Consider the following 19,800-nt stretch of genomic DNA (forward strand, 5'->3'; position numbering starts at 1 on the left):
AATTGATTATCTACTGAATGCAATGCAAAGCTGGAGTGATTCTGGAGACTTAAAAAGGGCTCATACAGATTTTGCATTTTGTGTTTTTAATAACAATCACGATCAACAAGTCAATCAAACAATATTACTGCAAAAAAAAGTCATCTAAATATCACCTAAAGGCAAGATGACTCTGACTGGGCGAATGTCAAAAAGTACAGGGATTGAGAATCGTTCTCCTGACTCTAATGAGGTCTAACTGTACATCCAGCCACTGTCATGTAATGACTTCCCCCCCCCCTCCCTTATACTTTTTTATTTTTTTTGTTCCATTAGAGCTTCACACTGTAAAGGAGCACCAAAACAAACAGAGAGGGAGCAGAGGGATGAAAGACTGCAGTGTTTTTGGGAACTACACACGCAATTCCTTGTCAGCTGGCTGGAGTGACTGGTGACGGGTGAGTTGATAGGAGAGCAAAGGAGTTCACTGCATTTAAAATGACACGACATTTGCAATTATTGCTGGAGAAAAGTGCTCTGATTCAACTTTCTGGGGATAGTCCCCTTTTAATACGATAAGACACGTCGAACATATACTGGATCACATACAACAAGTCAAACTAATTAGTACATGGACAAAAATCACAAGGAAATGTAACAGTACCCTTAGTTTAATATAAAAGTGTTTCCACCGATGGAGATAAAGTTGATTTTTGTCCCAGTTAATGAAACAATCCCTATATGACAAGTTGCATAACAGACCAAATCTGCCATTCGTGAAAAAGAAATCCCATAAAAATACTGTTGTGTAACACATGTTCTTTTCCAGTATATTCTTTGATGTCCATAAATAATTTGAACCTGTTAGAGATGAAAACTTCCAGTGAATGGCAGTGTGCTCATGGCTTGTATCCATCACAGTTCTTCGCTTCCATACAGGTCCCCTCCTCTTCTTCTTCTTCTTCTTCTTCTTCTTCTTCTTCTTCTTCTTCTGTCCATTCTATTAGATGCACCGCAAATACAAAAAAAAAAGGCCATTACTACTGGCTGGCCAAAAAAAAAAAAAAAGTTCAACTTCAAGGCTCAACTTCTTTGTTCATTCACTTTCCATTGCAAATCCAGCAGGCATTCTCTCAGCTCTCCTTTTCCCTGACCACAGCTATGGCTTTGGATACAGCAGCAAGTCTGTCCTTTCTCCTTTTGTGTTTGAAGATAGTGTCCATGGTTTGAAGGGAAGGGAACCTAAGACAGGGTGAAGGTATAACATCCAGTCTGAAAGGACCCTTCCATTGTCCAGCAGAGCACAATCTATATTTGTGACTATTGACAATATCACCCCACGGCTAGAGACAGGAAAACTGCTCTGCTGAGATTAGAGATTAGAACTTTGTGGCATATTGTAAAATAAACCACGTAAGTCTCTTTCATTGTACTTGTAGCACCTCCCGATCTAGCTTTAGGAGTGTGTTATCGACCTTCACAAATCTAGAGGGAAATATTTAAAGAGCATGCCTTGATTGCAAGATGACGTTTGGTTTGGATTTTTTAAAGAGGAAAATAACTATTTGTCATCCAGAGTGGGGGAAGAAATAGAAAAGAATGATGACCTCACGTTTTTAGGAGAAATCTGCATCCTTACAAAAATGTGTGACCTCCAGAGTGATGTTCAGATCTAGGCCATGAGAACACAGGGTCAGGGAAAGTATTTGTCGCAGCTAAGAGTCCAAAAGTCATCGAGCATGGGTTTTTCGTCAGTACCTAGTAAAATCCTGCCGTGCTACCTCGCCTTTCACGTCTTCTCAGCTACACTTGCAAGACTTGACGATCATGTTGGAGAGCTGCTCCACTACGGGGGTCCGTCCAGAGTAGTAGAGTATAGTGAGGGGTTCCAGGTCTTTAGGGACACAGCAGGGGGAGGCCGATGCCTCGGGATTCAGAGTGTTGTACAGGCTCAGCAGCTATTGGAAAGCACACAGGAGAGATTGTATTATATTCATAATCTCATGAGGGATTTAGTCTTGATAAGAAGCTTGCTAGATTAAATCAGTGGGATAGCTCGACTATGAGTATCTGTAAATAATGCTGTGAAGCGCCCAGAACGCAACTTAGGGTTCAGTGTCGCGCTCGAGGACACTTCGACACGCAGACGAGAGCCGGGGATCGAATGGCAAGAGACGACCCGCTCTGTCCACTGAGCCACAGTCGGCCCTGGTAGATTTTTTTTTATAGTGACTACATTTTCGGTAGAAAGTAGTTTAAAAGTCTTGAAAAGTGTTTGTCCCGTGAAGACACCTATTGAGAAGCAGAGGTCCCAAATTCAGTTGGGATATCCACTTCAAAACAAAGAAACTAGAACTATCTGCATGGCTATTTACCACTAGAAGTAAATGACAAACTATATGCATTGTGTTGTAATTTTCACTGTGGGATCGGTGCTTCTTACCGAGCTGTGTGTTGTATCCGAGCTCCTCAGGTAAGGGCAGGGCCCGGAGCAGTAGTTGGCATCGTAGCCACTGGGCTCATGGATCCACTTCCAGTCCAAGTCACGACGGAAATCGATGTGGAGCCGGCGAACGCAGCAGCTCTCCTCCGTGTTTCTGTGATGACGATGCACAGCAATAGTTAAATAAATTAGCCGCCAAATCAAGTTTTGTAATGGTGCTCCTAATGGTAAATATCTTCTTTTGGGCTATTATAATATGTGTATAAACTGATGCATACGGCATTAATAAGCACAATCTTTTCACAATTGTGTGATTAAGAAACGTAAAGGATTTGACCCAAAGACTAAATGTACTAACATTGTACACTATTTTCTAAAGATCATTCATGTATCCCTTACGAGAAACAGTAGTTTGTGTCCAGCGCTCTCTTGCGTCGGCGTGTGGACTGAGTGTCCAGGCGGTGGGGTGGGATCATCATGAGGATAAGGTGAGGCAGGTACTGGTCCTTTCTCTTCTTCAGCTGATCCAGATCCCAGCGACTGTGCTCGTCGTCTCCATCCACACCTTAATTATAGACACGATGCACTTAAACCAACTATTTAGTGACTTTTTTCTAAATTGTTGGATTAAGGACCACATGAATATGCAACACAATCCATTGCAGCTAAACTGACACCTGGCATAAATAACTAAATGACAAAATGTTGTCGAAGCCTACCTTTAAACTTCACCTCCAGCACCTCATTCTCATTGTCAATGATGTCACCGTTTGGGTTGAATGTGTGACAGGGACAGTGCACACTGATTTCCAAACCCAGATTAGTTCCTGGTAGCACACAATGGAAAAGAGTATTTCTAAAAAGAAGGCCGAGTTAACAGTCTCCCTCTTTAAAATACAATGCTTACTTGCTCACATTTCTGAGGTCAAACATGGGATGATCATTAGGAAATAATCATAGCTTTTAGAGACAACAAAGGACACAGTCTTACCTCTGTTCGTCAGCCATTCCCGCACTGTTTCAGTCACATCGAAGGAGACCCACTCTGAAGTACCTTTGGTCAGCACGTTCTTGGCTGCAAGGTAGCGTTGTTTCCTGATGTGTTCATTTGGCCTTACAATCTGCAGAGCGATAATAATAACGGTCACTCTAAAAAGTTCTCTCTCTCTCAATAGTGAACCAGCTTCAACAAAATAACACGTAGAATAGAGCGGACACAGGGGAGGACGTCTGTGCGAGAAGAAGCTCTAATTCGTCATACTCGTGATTGTTGTTTTAGTTATCCACTTGTAATGAATCATGCTGTGAGCTCAGATGTGATTACTGGAGCATGCAAACAGATGGTAGGCGGGGGAAAACAAGTTTATGAAATCGCAGCATATATGTGACATTAGACTCAATTAGGTGATTAAACAAGACTTAAGCCACATGATCAGCAGTAAATTTGCTCTGCACTAGCTGTGCCATTGCTCTCCTGTTTTGTGTCCAACTGACAAATGTAAGTCCAATATTCACTCTTCTTTTTCGCTCTGTTTTTCCCTTTTGAGGGAAATATCTGTCTCATTAGCTTGTTCTACTTTCTAAACCAGCTAGCTAACTAGTAGCTAGCCTTGTCTGTACTGTATGCTGTTCCTCAGCCAGGTCGGTTTTAGTTAGTTTATCAAAGCTTGTTTGCTGAAATTAGCTGCCTGCTGTGGGAGGAAACGCGGTTGTAGAAGGCGGTGATATTTAATAATACAGTAAATTATTGTGCCGTGACACCAAAACAATAATCTAAAAAAAAGTTGTGTAGAGCTGCAGCGTTGGATGTTGATTTGTCACTGCAAGCAAACTCTTTTTCGTATTACCTCTAGTTCTTTTATTTTTCCACAATATGAAAATATTGATATATAGACATCATGATGTGTGCAGTCATAGCTTTTGCTTAAAAAGGTAGTTGTGGTTGTTCTGTGTGTACAGTGGGAGCACCTAATGTATTAAGTAGCGTTAACACAATGGTAAATTACTAGTCCAGCCCCTGACTAGTCTCTGGAGTAAAACAGAGACTAGTACATACTACATACTACAAATGTACACATTTATGCTTTCCATGACTTATGAAGAAAGTGTGAACAAATAAAATGTCTCACTCTTAGTATGACCCTCGTCGGCTCTCTTCAGTATTCCTCTCCCCTGTGTAACGCTGGCCACCAGATTAACCTCATCTGAGGACCAGAGTATCTGTGTATGGTGGTATGTTTTCAATTTTATTTCAATAAGTTGCTTTATATTGAGTCGTTAATGCCAAGGACATTACAAGCAAAGATCAGGGACCTGATGACGTTGACTTACTGCAGAAGTGTGTTGCATCATCACAATCAGCAGACCAAAGCCCCTTTTTAACTGCCTGATAAACTTTGCCTACTGTTTTAGGGACTAAAGAATAAAGACCTCTACATAACCAAAATGAGGACTGCATTAGATCTGGGCTGACAGCGCTGCACTAACAGTACCCCTGTCACGGTTCTGCTAACATTCTGCAGGCCTGTTTGTGCTTTTTGGCTTTTGGTCTGGCTGTTACCCATGCATGCCTGAAACCATAATCTAGTTTTTGTTGACTCCCTTTGCCAATTAGGGCCTGAAATCATGTTGTGGAGAACAACTAACCAGTTTATGTAAGATATGTTCTTGACAATTTGACCCATCTAATAACAAAGAAAAGAGACTTTGAAGCTCCTTTGTTGCCTTGACCGTGAGCTTTGCCTCTGATCCTGGTAGAAGGACAAGGAAACGGTACCTTTACGCACCTGGTAGAGCTCAATCCGCTGTTCATTCCTCTTGGAACTTGAGTTTGGCACCCTCAGAGCTCGAAACTCTGCTCTGAAGAGGTTGGTTGAGTTCCTCTCCATGGCGGAGACGTTGAAGCGGAAAACCTTAGAGGTGATGCCTTTTGGGCAGTAGAGCAGATCGTCTGGATCAAAGGAATACAATAAAAGTTTTGTGAGAGAAGAGGCTGGGAAATTCGTATCAAGTTCTGATGCAATACAAGCAGTTTATGTCCGAACACGGACCTCGAATGGTACATGACCTCTGGACAACATAATACTTGCATTCTGATCTCCTTCATACTGAATTGTTTAACTGAAAAGACTTCCAGTAGGCCTTTATCGCAGCAGACATGTTGACTTGTCATAGTAGGAAAAACTGGCTCTGTTGTATTAGAGTCCCAGTAAGTCATTACAGTGTGACAGTGAGCCATGTATGCACAAAACCACGACCCTGAAACAGAAGCAGCTAAATGGAATTCAACCATCATTCATTTTATTATTTAAACCTGTGCATGTTCTCTTTTGGTAAGCTGCCGTGCAAAACCAGAATGTCCTTATGAACAAGATGTTGGCACCATAACAACTAAATGATACCTCTAAACACTCATGTCTGCAGCTGACATTAAGGCTGTGAATGTTGAACATTCAAAAAGTTAACAATAGGGCTGCAACTATTGATTAATCAGCCAATTATTTTCTCTATTATTCATGTAATCTCTTCGTCAATCACAAAAGTAGTGACGACAATGCCTATCCAAATTTTCTTAAGCCCAAGAGTTTAGCTGACGAACACTAAAAAGTACATAACACCGAAAAAATACTAATTTTGCTAAATAAGAAGACAAGGGAAAACGGCAAATCCGTACAATTGAGGAGCTGAAACTTTTGAAAACTTTTTTGAACCTTTTCCAGCTGAGTGAGGGAGGAGTGGGTTGGGCGAGGGGTTTCTTTGGATCAAACTTGTATACACTTGATGCCAGAGTAATTTCAGTGGTGTTCCAAAGAGGTGCTGTACTCTGTTAACTGAGTTGGCAGTAAATGTAATCATTTCAAACTCTAGATGGCAATGAAATGGGCTTTTTTTATATATGTGTATACTGTATCGTATTGCTTCAGAAATAAAGCTATACTTTAATATGAACATAATGGCTATATAGACTCATAAACCCATTCACACCTAAAATATGATGTTGGGTTTACTGACTCTTTCATGGCTGGCACTAAGTTTATCAGCCCACAGTGAATGATTGGTATGGTTGCTTGCCTTATCAAAATTCCTCAGCGTTTCTCGAACACATTTTGTCTATATTTGGTGGAAATAAAAATGTTGTAATTGAAGTAGCAATATTATTGAGCTTAGTATGACTTCACCGCCCTGGTATCTGCGTGTCAAAAACCCTGCTATCCTCGGCCACACTTGACAACTTGTTGGACCCAAACCCCTTTCTGACCATGATGACTTCTCCACAACTCAACCTCAGTCATTGACATTTGCCAGATTCTGTACGCGTACCACGCTATAAAAGGAAATCTTTCCGATGATTGCAGTCCAGCCTCTCAATGTAGTAATTTGCCAGTCTTCCAGCAGCTTTCTGCTTCATTTGCACCTGTCACGGATTTGTTTTGGTTCACAGAGCTGCCTCAGATCCACCAAAGGTCAACAGTTTACCTTCAAAAACCATCAAAAAGCGAGTGTGTGCTTGCCCACATTAACCGAGGGAAAGAGAGTGATGTGACTGGCCACGAGTCAAAACTTTATTCCACAAAGCCAGGCTTCTGGTCCTGTTATACCACAAGGGGCAACACACTTAGGGGCCTGTGTCTATTTTGGTGAAATGCACTAATTTGCTTTCTTGCTGAGAGTTGGCGGAGAATATTGTGACTGATTTTGACAAAACAGGAAGAAATTATTTATGACGTGCATCATTTGTGGGAGAGCTATTGTTAAGAGGACTGAAAGCAGACGAGACAAAGTGTGTGTGTAAAAATACGCCTGTAATTAAATATCATGAAGTGGGGCTACAGTAGGTACAATAGAGCTTCCCATTCACAAGTGTATATATATATATATATAACTTGTATACGCTTTGAGTTTTGATCGGAAAACTTAAACGTTTAGGACTTTATTTACTTTCTATGAAAGGGCAAACATGATGAAGATGCAGAATATATAGAAATGTAATATATTTTATATATATTTACGATGTAATTTCTGTATTTCATCCACAATATATTGTGTTAATCTGCTGGTCATTTAACTGAAGAAAGTTGCCCCTCCCAGAGTAGAGTGAGAGTGAATCTATAAAACTGTTGATCTTGCTCCAGCATATGAAAATCACATTAACCAGCTGAGAGAGTAGGCTCACTGTATGGATGTGGATATACAGGGTATTGATAAAAATGTATATTTCCAAGTATGACATCATCTTGGACACATTAAAAACACTCTGCCATGCCAATACCACAGTTTTAAGAATATTATTAGCTTGTTGACATTTTAAGTATCTGAGTGCGCGCTTATAAATATACTTCCGTCTGTTCAGCACTTATACTTTCTGCCTTTTTACATCTGTTTTTCAGCTAATCGCATCAAACTCGGGCATAAAGACCATAACACTACGTCGAAAGAAACTCTGATCTTCATCCAACTGTACGTGTATGTTATTGTGTCTTGCATCATAAAGTTAATCTGTGGCTCTGAATCCAATGAAACCACCACGCCAACGCAAGGCACCTACCGCTTTTGTCAAAAACATTTTTGCCAGATTCGAAACAGAACATTGCTGAGGGAAAATAGGTCTTTTGAGAAACACCTGTTGATTTCAAAGGGACTGTGATGCAATGGTCTTGGCTTTGCTCTAGACAATGAGGCCCTCTTTGGCTCCTACACACGCACAGCATTTATCCTATTCTACTTTCTCTGTAATCCAAACTCAGTCGGCCCACATGCTGTATGAATCTCGCTCAAGTGCTGACACATGTCCCTCTCAGCAAAAGTTTTCCACTCATAGCTTTTGTTTCTATAAAGGAAATGGCTGCGCCGAATACTGGGTTAGCACAAATCGCTTGAAATAAAAACAATGTGAGCCGAACAGGACTTTATCGATAATCTTAACAAATATTTCACCAACAAAATAAAGCTCATTATTAACCAAGCAGTGAAATGTTACCTACAGTAGAGGCAATAAAATGACGGCACAGTGGAATCATTCAAGTTTTAGGGGGACGGATGCCGGCTCAGTTTCACACTCAATTTAGCAAAGTTAAACCTGAGCAGTGCAGTAAGTGATCTCATGCTCATGGGCCACCCGTGTGGGTAATTCACTGGCCAAGACAGGAAGTGGGGTCTTTCTAAGCTCCATCTAAATGATGTGTCGGTGAATGCGAGGGCTTCATGGGACCACTGTACAGACCGACCGAGAGAGGGATGCCTCTATCCAGACTAACGGGGAGGTGCCTCCATCAGCTAACTTTTCCTGTCCACCTCAGTTCACTTTTCCTACTTCTTCTCCTAAAGGCATCCCCATCCGCCTGGGCAGATGTCCCTCTCATTTGGGCCTGACGGGAAAGGAAGTGGGAACATCTGGGGAGAAGGACAGAATCCATGGAGGAAAAAAAAAAAACGAGAGGAGGAAGAGTGGAGTCAGGAGTAGGAGGAGAGTGACTTTCCTGGAACACTGGTGCAGAGTTGAAACAGGTTGGTGAGCACTGCAGTAACAAAGCACACCGTCCAAGTGCACAGCTAATTCACTGTTTAGTTTTACAAAACATAAAAGAGCTCTGACATTTTTTTTTTTTTTTTTTACAAAACTGTTGAGTCACAAATATTACTAATAAAGTCCCCCATCCACTCAGAAATATGTTTTGCTTATTGTTTGTTCACTTGGATGTTTGAGCTTCACTGTGCAGAATGATATTTGTGCAGTTTGACACTAAAAAAACAGTTTTCACATTCATCAAGTCTAAGTATTACACGCGTACCTGCAAGATGATTATCACAAATAGTCTGGAAGTCCATCTGCGGTCCAGTGTGCAACTCACAAGTGTGATGTGGCAACTTCATGCCTCCAGCACACATACACTGCGAATGGGCTTTACATTGAAGTAGGAAACATCTTGTGGCCAGCAGGTTAACTTTTGAAAGACTATTTTCATATTTATAGATTGTGAATCTTATTTTAATTGTGTGATTATTAAAATAGGGAATTTAACTTTAAGTGGGGAAGCCCTATCTGACACAAATACTTTTTTTAAATCAGTGTTTTTATGTTTCTTTATTGTGCAGCAGAGTAAAAACTCAGCGACAAAGAGTTGCTGAATTACAAGCTTTTAATACTGCAGATATTTATGAATGACACAGGAGCCTAGCTGAAGTTTTGAGATTCCGTCTAGCTGGCTCGGGCTTTCGGCGTGCACTCTTCATTTAGTGCGTAATTACGCACGGACCCGTGGATTACTAGCATATAAACAAGACAGCAATAGAAACTGTAACACTTACTGCTTTCTGCCGGTCCGTAGACCATGTTGAATTTGTATATCTCTTTGGCATAGTACTCTGTCTCTGTGTTGTCCTGACCGCAACTTTGCTGCCGATCCCTCCTGAGCTCCTCCAGTAGCTCCTTGGTGCTGTTGTACAACGCTTGGATTTGATAAGGGATTTTACTCGGTCCGAGAGAGTGTGGAGGACTGGTCAGCCGGAGTTTGCTCAAAATCTGACCTCGTATCGCCTCGACCCTCTTTCTTTTCACATGATCGATGTCCACGGTGGCACAAGTCGACAGAGATGAGCTCAAAGTTGCGCAGTTGAGGAGGAGGACAAACAGTAAAGCCTTGCCCAGATGCATCTTTCTCTCTGCATTTGGTTCGCTCGGTAGTTGAAATGTGCAGATTCGCAGGCGAGGACTGCCGAGGTCAGTGTCAACTAGTTTTAACTTCCTTATGAACTAATGATGAAAAACTCCTCACTTAATTAGTTTTCTTGTGGCAGTCCCTTTTTTGTTATCAGCAGGAATCCAAGTGTGTGTTCGCCCATGAGACATTACTCAATTCAAAGTCCCGAACAACAGAAACTGTAAAAATGTATCCGGCACAAACGCATCTGTAGAAACAAACTTTTCTTTTGCATTCTTGTGCTCAATCCAGTAGATTCAAGTCGTCCCACGGCTTGGCACGTTTCTCCTCTTTCTGTCTCGTTAAGATCGCGTGCCTCTTTATTGTCTGTGCGGAGACAGACCGCAGTCTGTCAGGTTAACGAGGTATATGCGATTTTTGAGCGGTCGGTACGGCTTCACGTGTTTTATACCGCTCGTTTCTGACGTTTGATGGAGGAGGGACCGCAGGCACCCGGTGGAGCCCAAATCATAACAGCGCTCACTGCGATGCATCACGCATCAACTAATAAACATGTAAAATATTTTTTTTCTTTCCACGACAATCTTATGAGCGGTTATGAAGTTGGAACGTTTTGGCCTTAATATTCTCGCCAGTTTTCTCTTACTGAAGGCGTCTGAAGTGGAGTAAATAGCTGTCCTCGGTCTATCTTGGTCCTCCGTTATTGAATTGTAATGTGTTTTAATATCAATAGGGATCTTACAGGCTTCTCAGATCAACTGATGTTTTTCCTGGTTGTGCATCACACTGTAGCCTGGGTCGTGCTCCCTCTAGTGGCGAATTACTTTCGGTGATTCGGATATTATATTTCCCCTCTCAGAGTTTTAAGAGATTGCATATTTATACACTTTTTTTCGGACGCCAGTATGTTAAGATGTTTATTCTCTTCTGAATCATAAAAGCTCCGTGTTCGCTTCTGATTGTCCTCCAACAGCCTGATTTAGGGTCAGTTGTTTAAAGGTAAATGTAGACCAGCACAAGAATCAAATCCAAGTCTGGGATTTGAAATATTAAGTCTAAAGTTCACACATTATTGCTCTGTTCAAACTTAGTCTCACAAATGTGTCATACACTTTTCTTGGACAAAAGAGAGTAATATTTCATATGAGTAGTATTTGTCTGATTCTGTGGTAGAAACCATAAAAATCACAATAACTGGGTTAATAGATTTGACACATTATCATTTCATAAAGATAATTTCTGATAATCCATAGTTGGGTGCGTGTCCGCTCTTCTTTTGCTAGAGCCCTCTTACAAAGATCCAGACAATTCAGCACATGCTCTCAAATGACAATTATCCATTCATGCTCATTCTGGCAACATGATTTGCATTACTGTTCAAAAGACCCATTTCTTCTGTCAGTGCAGATTTTCCCATGCCCTCTGCACACCACCACCAACACAAAATTAATTCATATGCACTGATGTCTGAGGGTTCATTTGCAGGCCCTTAAGGGTATTTGATCTTTTAGATGTGTCTCCCTCCACAGTCTGTTTTATCTCTATCCATATAGAGCATATCCACATTCTCAGACCTATTTTAGGTCACAGCTCACTCAACCACTAGAGGCCCCTTACCCAAACATGGGGTGTGGTATTTCACTGTGTTTCTATTGCCCACCAGTTTGCAAAGCAAGAATGATTTCGTAGAATGTCCAAACTTGGTCAATATTTGGCTTTTTTGGGGGTTTTATATGTATATAACAAGGTCATTTCTTCCTCAACAGACTTGAATGAAAATTAATCTTTCATACATGCTCATGCACCGTCTGACATCATCTCACTTGCTATCTGTTGTTTTCCTCCAGTTAAAGCCAAAAGCGTGATGTGATTTATTTTCATTATCTGTGAACGGTGCATGATGTTGAGTCATTTTGACTTCTTGCATGGAAATGGGCTTCAATCAGCAATTTGTTGCCCAACACTATAAATATATCAGTTGCAATGAAGTTGTGTCCATTGCGCTGTTCAAGCAGCCAAACTGTAAAAGCTCTGCAGTTTAATGATAAAGCCGCTAAGTATCTGTTGTCTTTAAGACTTTGGTCATAGGAATTGTGTTGCTTTTCTGTTTATTGTTTGGAAATTGTTTTCCCATAACGTCCGTCCAAGCTCAGCCGGAAAATTCTTCATTGATAACTTTGGCTCAGTGACGTTTGAGCGATCCAAACCCAAAATGGGTATTTGGGCTTTTTTTGCATGATCCAAGAATGAGCAGAGAAGGAGAAGTCTTCATAGTCATTGTGAGACTATTTTAGGACAAGCACCCTGGTATTCGTCAGCCACTTTCCCACAGTCCTCCATGCCTACTTTGTTGCATTGCGTTACAGCTTATCTCAAAAGAAAAACTGTGACACACATACATTTGTGATTGTATTCTCTCAGCAAGTGTGAACCACTTTTGTTTTGTGATCTTTCTTCTTGAGGATGATCTTCTATGAGTAAATAATTTCCTGGTTAATGTGACACACTTCAGTCAATATACCTTTCAATTAAAGTGGCGTATTTAAATTCAAGTTTACATGCCACAGTGAAGTGAACATTTGGTTCTTCTGATGTCATAAAAGAGTTCCCTTGTCTCCATGTTGCTGCCGCTTCTGTCGCATCCTTTGGCATTTACAGTTGTGTTGGCAGTTCTCCATTAAGCCAGCAGGTGATGCTGCATAACAAACAATCTCTGCCGTCAGTGTCTGTATGTCGACATAAGAGCAGAGAAACGCAACATCTTGTACATTTTCAGAGGATCCTGTTATATAGAAATGTACCCACTTTATAAAGGACACCAATGCAACAGCTCGGCCATAAATTCTACTTTTACAAATATAATTGTGTTCACTTTTGTTCGACAATGTTAGAAAGGTATGGATTTAATTTACTGAGGTTGTAGCTTGCAGTAGCATTGAACTGGACGACTAGGTCTCATCGGTGCAGCTTATGAAGTGACTAAAGAGTCTATTTTTAATGCTTAAGGAAAGCAACCTACATTCAAGAGTCCAGACATTTTACTACAATGTTTGTACATTCCACCAAACAAGTCTTTTTTTTTTTTTTTGTGAAATGCCACTTTTAGTTTGAGTATCATTTCTGCAAAACAAAATAATGCAGAATGAATGACTTCGAAGATCTATATCTGATTAATTGCCATTATCAACACCACTATTGTACAGCTCTCCTCCTTTCATTCTTGCTCTCTGCTTGTATTAAAATTGGAAATAAATATAGGGCAGAGTTATAAATCTTCTTCCAGCTGTAACTATGGGTTGAGCATCCATTTCTATTTGTTTTATCAAGTTTGTGTGGAGAGATTCTGTAATGGGGTCGTTGGCCTTCATCAGGTGGCCGTACTCACCCCATCACATGGACTGGACTGGTGCACAGAAATTACATCATCCCACACACACACACACACACACACACACACACACACACACACATATTGTACTATTCCAACCTGTCTGGGGATTCCTAGACATGATCCTAGCCATCACCATCAAAGTTCATTTTTACTCCAAGCGTCCTCCAGTGATTACCTCACTGCTGGGTCAGGTTTTTAGTGAGTCATTCTCCGGCAATCTCACCGTCTCGCACAACACACAGGAAAGGAATGCAGCTACGGACCGGAGGATGAAAACAAAAAACACATGCTGGTAGCAATACGGAGGAAGAAGTCCTCTTTATTTTTCCTGTAATGCAGGTTACATTCCTGCTGACTGTACTTGTCATAGAGGTAACAGCAACTGTAGTGCTTAACCTCTTATAGCAGCACAGCGATAGGAGACCGTTGTGTTAACAAAACAAGATTTTAACGTGGTTTTGTAGAGTAGACGGAGTTCATCATCTGACCACTTACACACAGTCCAGACTGCTTAATACTGGCTAGACAAAGTGAGACAAACCCCAAATACCAAGCAGACAAATTTCTCTGCTACAGCACACTGACAAGCCGGCACAGTGACGTCTGCTTCGTCTGGGGGTAACAAGCCCATGAGTCATACTTGGGGAGTCGGTTGGATAGGAATGCCAACAGGAGACCCTTTAAACCCACACCAGCGGAGACAGTGATGTGTATATGTCACAGCCATACAACTCGAATGACTCATTTGATTCGTCCACCATCTGTGTTAGTCATCGGTTTTCTTAATTCATGTACATAGGAAAGGAATACCACGCCGGCTAGACGATGACTTAAAGTGAGATCACGTGGAGTCAGCGAAAGCTTGTCTCTCGATGTGTCGTTGTTCTGCCTGAGGTCTATGTCGTGATACATGTAATAAATATATATATATAGTAATAAGTACAGTGCTTTAATTGATTCTTCATTTCACAAATGAAAAGTTTCATTCATATGCAATAAAGCTCACCACTGTTAAATGCTTTACTAGCGTTCTAATGTCTTGTATTACCAATAGCTATAGGATACTGTTGCTTTGTAACAATGGATGTGTAAAGAGAATTGGATGCAGCGTTGGAGCTGGGTCCGGTTCATTCCTATGAAAGTCGCTCAGTGGTGCATGTAGCCAAAAAAGTTTGACTTCAGAGTGTAGAATTACCTGGATCTTCCACACTGCTTCAGCATCAATGGATCAAGTGCACAAACGTTTTCTTTGGCCTCTCTGCCGCTCGCTCTCGGGCTCATTCACCTGAACGGAGGACCTAATGATTTAAATTAGGACTATTTAAGTGTTTTTACTGGGAAGTTGATTTACCCCCTAAACTACAGGCGTCCTTTTCTCAATGTAAGTCTATGTGAAAATTACCTTTTGGGCCGAATAACATCACATGCTGCACCCAGATTGTAATTCCTCCGTTTGGCCACTATGTAAATTGTCCTTAAAGCCCGGCGCTCTAGTTTGTTGACCAATGACTCTCCACTTTTGCCAACGTTGCACTTTGTTTTAGCACATACCAATATCCCGTACTTGTTGCAACAGTGTATGCTGTTCAACATAAATTACATAATCTCACCGAAAGTCATTGCACTGCAGCACAGAAACACTTAAATGTTTTGTTATGACATCTAACTTCTGTTGAGGTTGAATGCACTTATTGTAAGTCACTCTTGACAAAAGCATCAGCTATAATAATGTAATGTGAGGAATGTAATTGCATTTATTTTACATGTTTGGCCTGCCATATTTGACAATTCATTTCACACTTTTGTCCACTAGGGAGCAGAAGACCTTGAAACCAGCTGACTGAGGCACATTCCTGACATGGCTAACGTGTTAGCAAACGGGGTGCTCGCTTGCAGGAGACATGGAGGGATATCCTCGACATCCCATTGGAGTTGTGTTTCTGTCCACCTGATGAATGTAAGTCCAATATTCACTTTTGCTTTACGTCTGTTGTGGTTTCCACCAACTCTGAAGCGTGCTAGTTGGTTGACCGTCTGCACCAGCTGGTTGCTAACTTTGTCTGTCTGCTGTTTGATGTTGCGTTCATCAAAGGTTGTTTCCCGAAAACGGGGTTGATGGGAGGAAAAAGACAAAATTAGACACTTAATTTGTTGGCTGCAAACCAATAATAATAAAATGCAAAAAATAAGCTCTGAGACCCCCATTCACATTATCTTCAGTCATTTGATTATATTAAAATATTAATTAATAGAGTTTTAAAGAAAAGTTGTGGTTTAGGTCCCCCCCCCCCCAAAAAAAAAAACACTGTCATTTGTTCTTCGCTTCTTGGCCGCCATGGTCTTTGGCACGCGTCTGTGACGGCTTGCTCCCATAAGACGACATATTGTGGCGGTCTGATGTCACAAAGGTGAAGACTGTTCACTTTACATCTGGGTCTACAGGGGTGGCGATCTGCTGAGTTAAGGCCTTTTTGGAAGGCAGAGCAGAGGACAAGGTGTCATTGGGCCTCTGCATGAATATGAAATAGCGCCGCTCATGATGTTGATTCACACTCCAGACAAATACTGTCAAAGCTAAGGCTAAACACACTTAGCATTTTCTGATCAGCACTCAGTGAGAGTAAGAGGCCAGCAAGTTGCTGTGCTCGGTGGTGTTTGTTGTGATTACTAATGGCTGGGTTTGTGCAAGTGATTGATGGCAAGAGGCTGACGGCAATTCCAGTTATGATTCAGCTCAGTTGAATCTTGTTACCATACTGTGAGGGATTCTTCCTCGGTGACTTAACTTTTTGTTTAATGTTGAGTGTTGTGTTTATGCTGTTTTGGGCTAAAGTATACAGCTTTCACTACCACATGTGCTCTCGTTAATCTGATCAGCTGTATTTCGGAAGGACCGAGAATAAGGAAGAAAAACAAGAACCTTTCGGTCCTTCTCTAGCTCATCCTCGCTCTTTGTGTGGAATTTCAAAGAAACCCACATCGGCCCTTTTTTCCATTTCCCTCCAACTTTAACCCTCCACACCCCCACCTCTCTATTCCCGTAAGTGCTGCAAGTTGGATAATGAGGAAATTGGCTTTTGGAATCGCGGCAGCATTGGCACACGTGGCAGAGAAAGTGTCAAAATAACAGAAAACAAAAGGGAGCTTTCCCGGAAACTGTCCCAATTCAAACCCAAGCATTGGACAGTAGATGTGAAAGGCCGGAGGTTGATGTCTGTTTTCTGGTTTGGACGAGTACAATGATAATGTCCAATGACTCTCTCTCTCTCTCTCTCTCTCTCTCTCTCTCTCTCTCTCTCTCTCTCTAAAACACAGACATAATGTAGGTCTGTGCTCACACGTAAATTAGTACCATGCACACAAACACAGTGGTCGTGTGCATGTATGCTCCCACACATATACACACTCACAGCACTGGCCAGGTTAGTGCTGGCCTCCTCATGCAGAGTCTAGACAGGAAGCTGGACCATGCCAGATTAGGGATTTTCTCCCTCGCACTAACACACACACACACACACACACACACACACACACACACACACACACACACACACATACACACACACACACACACACACACACACACACACACACAGTTACACTGCTGACAGTCATCTTCTTTCAATATGTCTGTGTGTGTATTGTGTGTCAGAGGGAAAAGGAGAAAGAAAGGGAGGTAAAAGCAGAGACTTGGTGACGGAGCACAGTGTGTATGTAGATGTGTGTGTTTATGTGCTTGTCTGTCTTTGTTTGAACAAGTCTCACACAAAATGAAAAACAACTCCGCCACAAAGAAACAGATTTCGCGTCAAAAGCTTTCTCTCTTTTTCAGACTCTATTACTCATTTTTCCTCGACTTTCCACCCGTTGAAATGATGAGTCTAAGGCGCAGTGTGAAAAGTTCAACTTGTCCTTCCCAGGTACAGGGGCGCACTGCATCCTGTAGTGCTTAGCTAAATTAAACCGAGCCCCTACTGTTCTCATCTGCTCACCTGTAGCCCCTGCCAGGCCCGGCCACGACCTCTGAACCCACACAGATGGGTCTGCATAATAAAACACGGGCACACACAGCTAAGTGCCATCCTGGACATGTTTGATGGGTTAGCTATATAGGACCAGGAAAGTCTGAATACTGTATGTATTGGAATGATAATGTGTTGACCTTTATGAGGGTGATTGTGTGTGTGTGTGTGTGTGTGTGTGTGTGTTTCTATATTTCTGTGGGTTTGACTGAGCTTTTATGTGTAAATAAATACAGATACTAATAGAAGTGTGTGCTTACTACACACAATCGTCGTTGGCCTGAGGCCAATGGCCCCTGTGCCCTGTGTATGGCAGGCTGGGCTGTACTTTTCACTCTAACTGTATGATTATGCATGGCCTCCTGGCTTGTTAGACATGGCACTATAGAAATAGGTTATAAAGAGCTCTCTTTAAAATGTTACATATAGCTGAAACTGTTCAGTTCTTCAGCTCTGTTTGTTGAGGAAAAACCCACAGGGCCTCCAAAAATGTGTTTACATTTGCCATTGAAGGAAACAATCAATTTAAGGAAGAGTTCAGTTGTATTTGACTGTTTTTCTGAGATACCTTTTTATGACCTTGTGCTCAATTTGAATGCATGTTGAACTACTGTGTTTAGACTTCTATGAATTCAAATGAGCACATTTACAAAGACATGGAGAAGGTCTCTCTGAGTTCCTCTGATGCTGAATAGGTAAGCAACAAAACAGTAAAAAAGAACCCTGTCAATTTTCCCCAAAACTGAACCCCTTCAGTCTGTCAATTCGGAAGATCCCTGCTGTGAAAAATGAATAATATATAGTATATAATCCACCTTCATTCCACCTCAGGACATGAAATATTTATTGTTGACACAAAGCAATCCAAATACTTTTTTTCATTTTATAAGGTTCAAAGGGCTATTTTTGGAAGTAGTCATCTCCGCCCAAGTCCTTCTGTTCGACACCGTCTGAATATATGACCATATTTACACCTTGTCTTAGAGAATATATGACATATGTGCACTGGCCACTGCTGCATTAACAGTATATTTCATCCCCTTCTTGTTCCGTGTGTGAAATGATCCTCCTCATTTCCCACATGAGTGGTTTTCTTATCATCCAGGACCCCTCTCGCCTGCCCCGGGGGCTGAGTTAAAGTCGATAAAACACCCAAATATTCTGTTAAACATGGGCGGCCTCTGCCATGTGGCCGCTCCCTGCAATGCCTCCTGGGTAATTATGGTAATAACTCAGCAGTCAGAGGCGAGGCCAGAGGCCTCGGGATGACGAGGTCAGACCGGAGAGCCTGAGACGAGAGGAGTGGTGGCAGCGCTGGGAGCGGGGTCAAGGTGAAGCGGGCCGGGCTCCCGCGTTGCTATCCCATAAACCCTTGCTGTCACATCAGAGGCCGCTGGATCTATGTGGACATTCCCTCTAATCGGTCCTCCTCAACAATCAAGATGCTGATGAGGGATGATGACAAGTTTGGATATTTGTGCGGCCTATCGATAGATAGATAGATGGATGGATGTGGTTTTGAAAAGCAGACTGGGCAGTCTACCATATTGTCATATTTATTTTTTCTTTATTGAGACAGTCGAGAAAGGCGCAGGACAAAATGTTCTGGCGGAACATTGGTCCCAGAGACGGAGGTGTACACCATCACTTTCAGAAATTAAAATCGACTTCTTTGTATTCTCTGTATTGTCTGACCGCTTGCACTTTGACGACAGTCTCTCGTATGATCAATAACCGAGAAAGAAACAGAACAACTCGACGTTTGGACATTTTTTGCAGAAGATTGATTTGTGTCTTTAAATTCTGTTCATGTTAGACTTTTTCACATGTTATATTACCATTAATTCAGAGTCCTCTACACTTTATGTTCCTTTATAGTTTTTATACAGACACTGAGCTGTTTTTATGTATATTTATGTAAACATCGAATAACCAAAATAATAATACAATAGTTATGTCACTGTACTGAGTATCCATTTTAAGAGCATTTGAAGTAAATGTACCTTAAATATCCGAGGTATTTTGAAAGGTGGAAGGGTTAGAAATAGGTCATTACAAAGTAAAAGCACACAGTGACTCACTGAGTGTGTTTTTGTGCGAGTACGCTTGCGTGTGTGGCTCGAGCCTTTCTTGCATGACCTATATTTAGACTCAAAGTTATGCTAGACGTACAATGACAGAAACACTATATTCCCCCATATTCTGTCCAAGTTCTGGTCAGGGGAGAGGCCACAGGAAAATGTTACCGTTCAATCACCATTTTGGCTTCTTCAGCATTTCTTCATTTCCTTGAACCTTAAATTTTTT

At 41.5% G+C, this 19,800-nt stretch overlaps 2 protein-coding genes across 2 annotated transcripts in view; one reads left to right on the top strand and one right to left on the bottom strand.

Annotated features, from left to right (window-relative positions):
* Positions 1 to 313: 313 nt before the first annotated feature.
* esrrgb (estrogen-related receptor gamma b) overlaps positions 314 to 19,800 on the top strand; it is a 79,562-nt gene continuing 60,075 nt past the window's right edge. Inside the window, exons 1-3 of the mRNA XM_076084599.1 lie at positions 314 to 437; positions 8,747 to 8,926; positions 15,285 to 15,428. Coding sequence (XP_075940714.1) covers positions 15,427 to 15,428 — 2 coding nt within the window. The 5' untranslated portion in view covers positions 314 to 437; positions 8,747 to 8,926; positions 15,285 to 15,426. The remainder of the gene's footprint in view (positions 438 to 8,746; positions 8,927 to 15,284; positions 15,429 to 19,800) is intronic.
* On the bottom strand, positions 1,779 to 10,073 carry LOC142942322 (transforming growth factor beta-3 proprotein-like). The gene is made up of 7 exons (XM_076084598.1): positions 9,728 to 10,073; positions 5,209 to 5,372; positions 3,414 to 3,543; positions 3,142 to 3,249; positions 2,822 to 2,987; positions 2,423 to 2,576; positions 1,779 to 1,937 (listed from the first exon to the last, which is right to left on the bottom strand). Exons 1-7 carry the CDS (start codon positions 10,071 to 10,073, stop codon positions 1,779 to 1,781), a joined length of 1,227 nt encoding a protein of 408 aa, XP_075940713.1.

This window comes from Anarhichas minor, unplaced genomic scaffold, assembly GCF_050575085.1.
Source record: "Anarhichas minor isolate MPS153535 unplaced genomic scaffold, ASM5057508v1 ptg000136l, whole genome shotgun sequence".
NCBI lineage: Eukaryota > Metazoa > Chordata > Actinopteri > Perciformes > Anarhichadidae > Anarhichas > Anarhichas minor.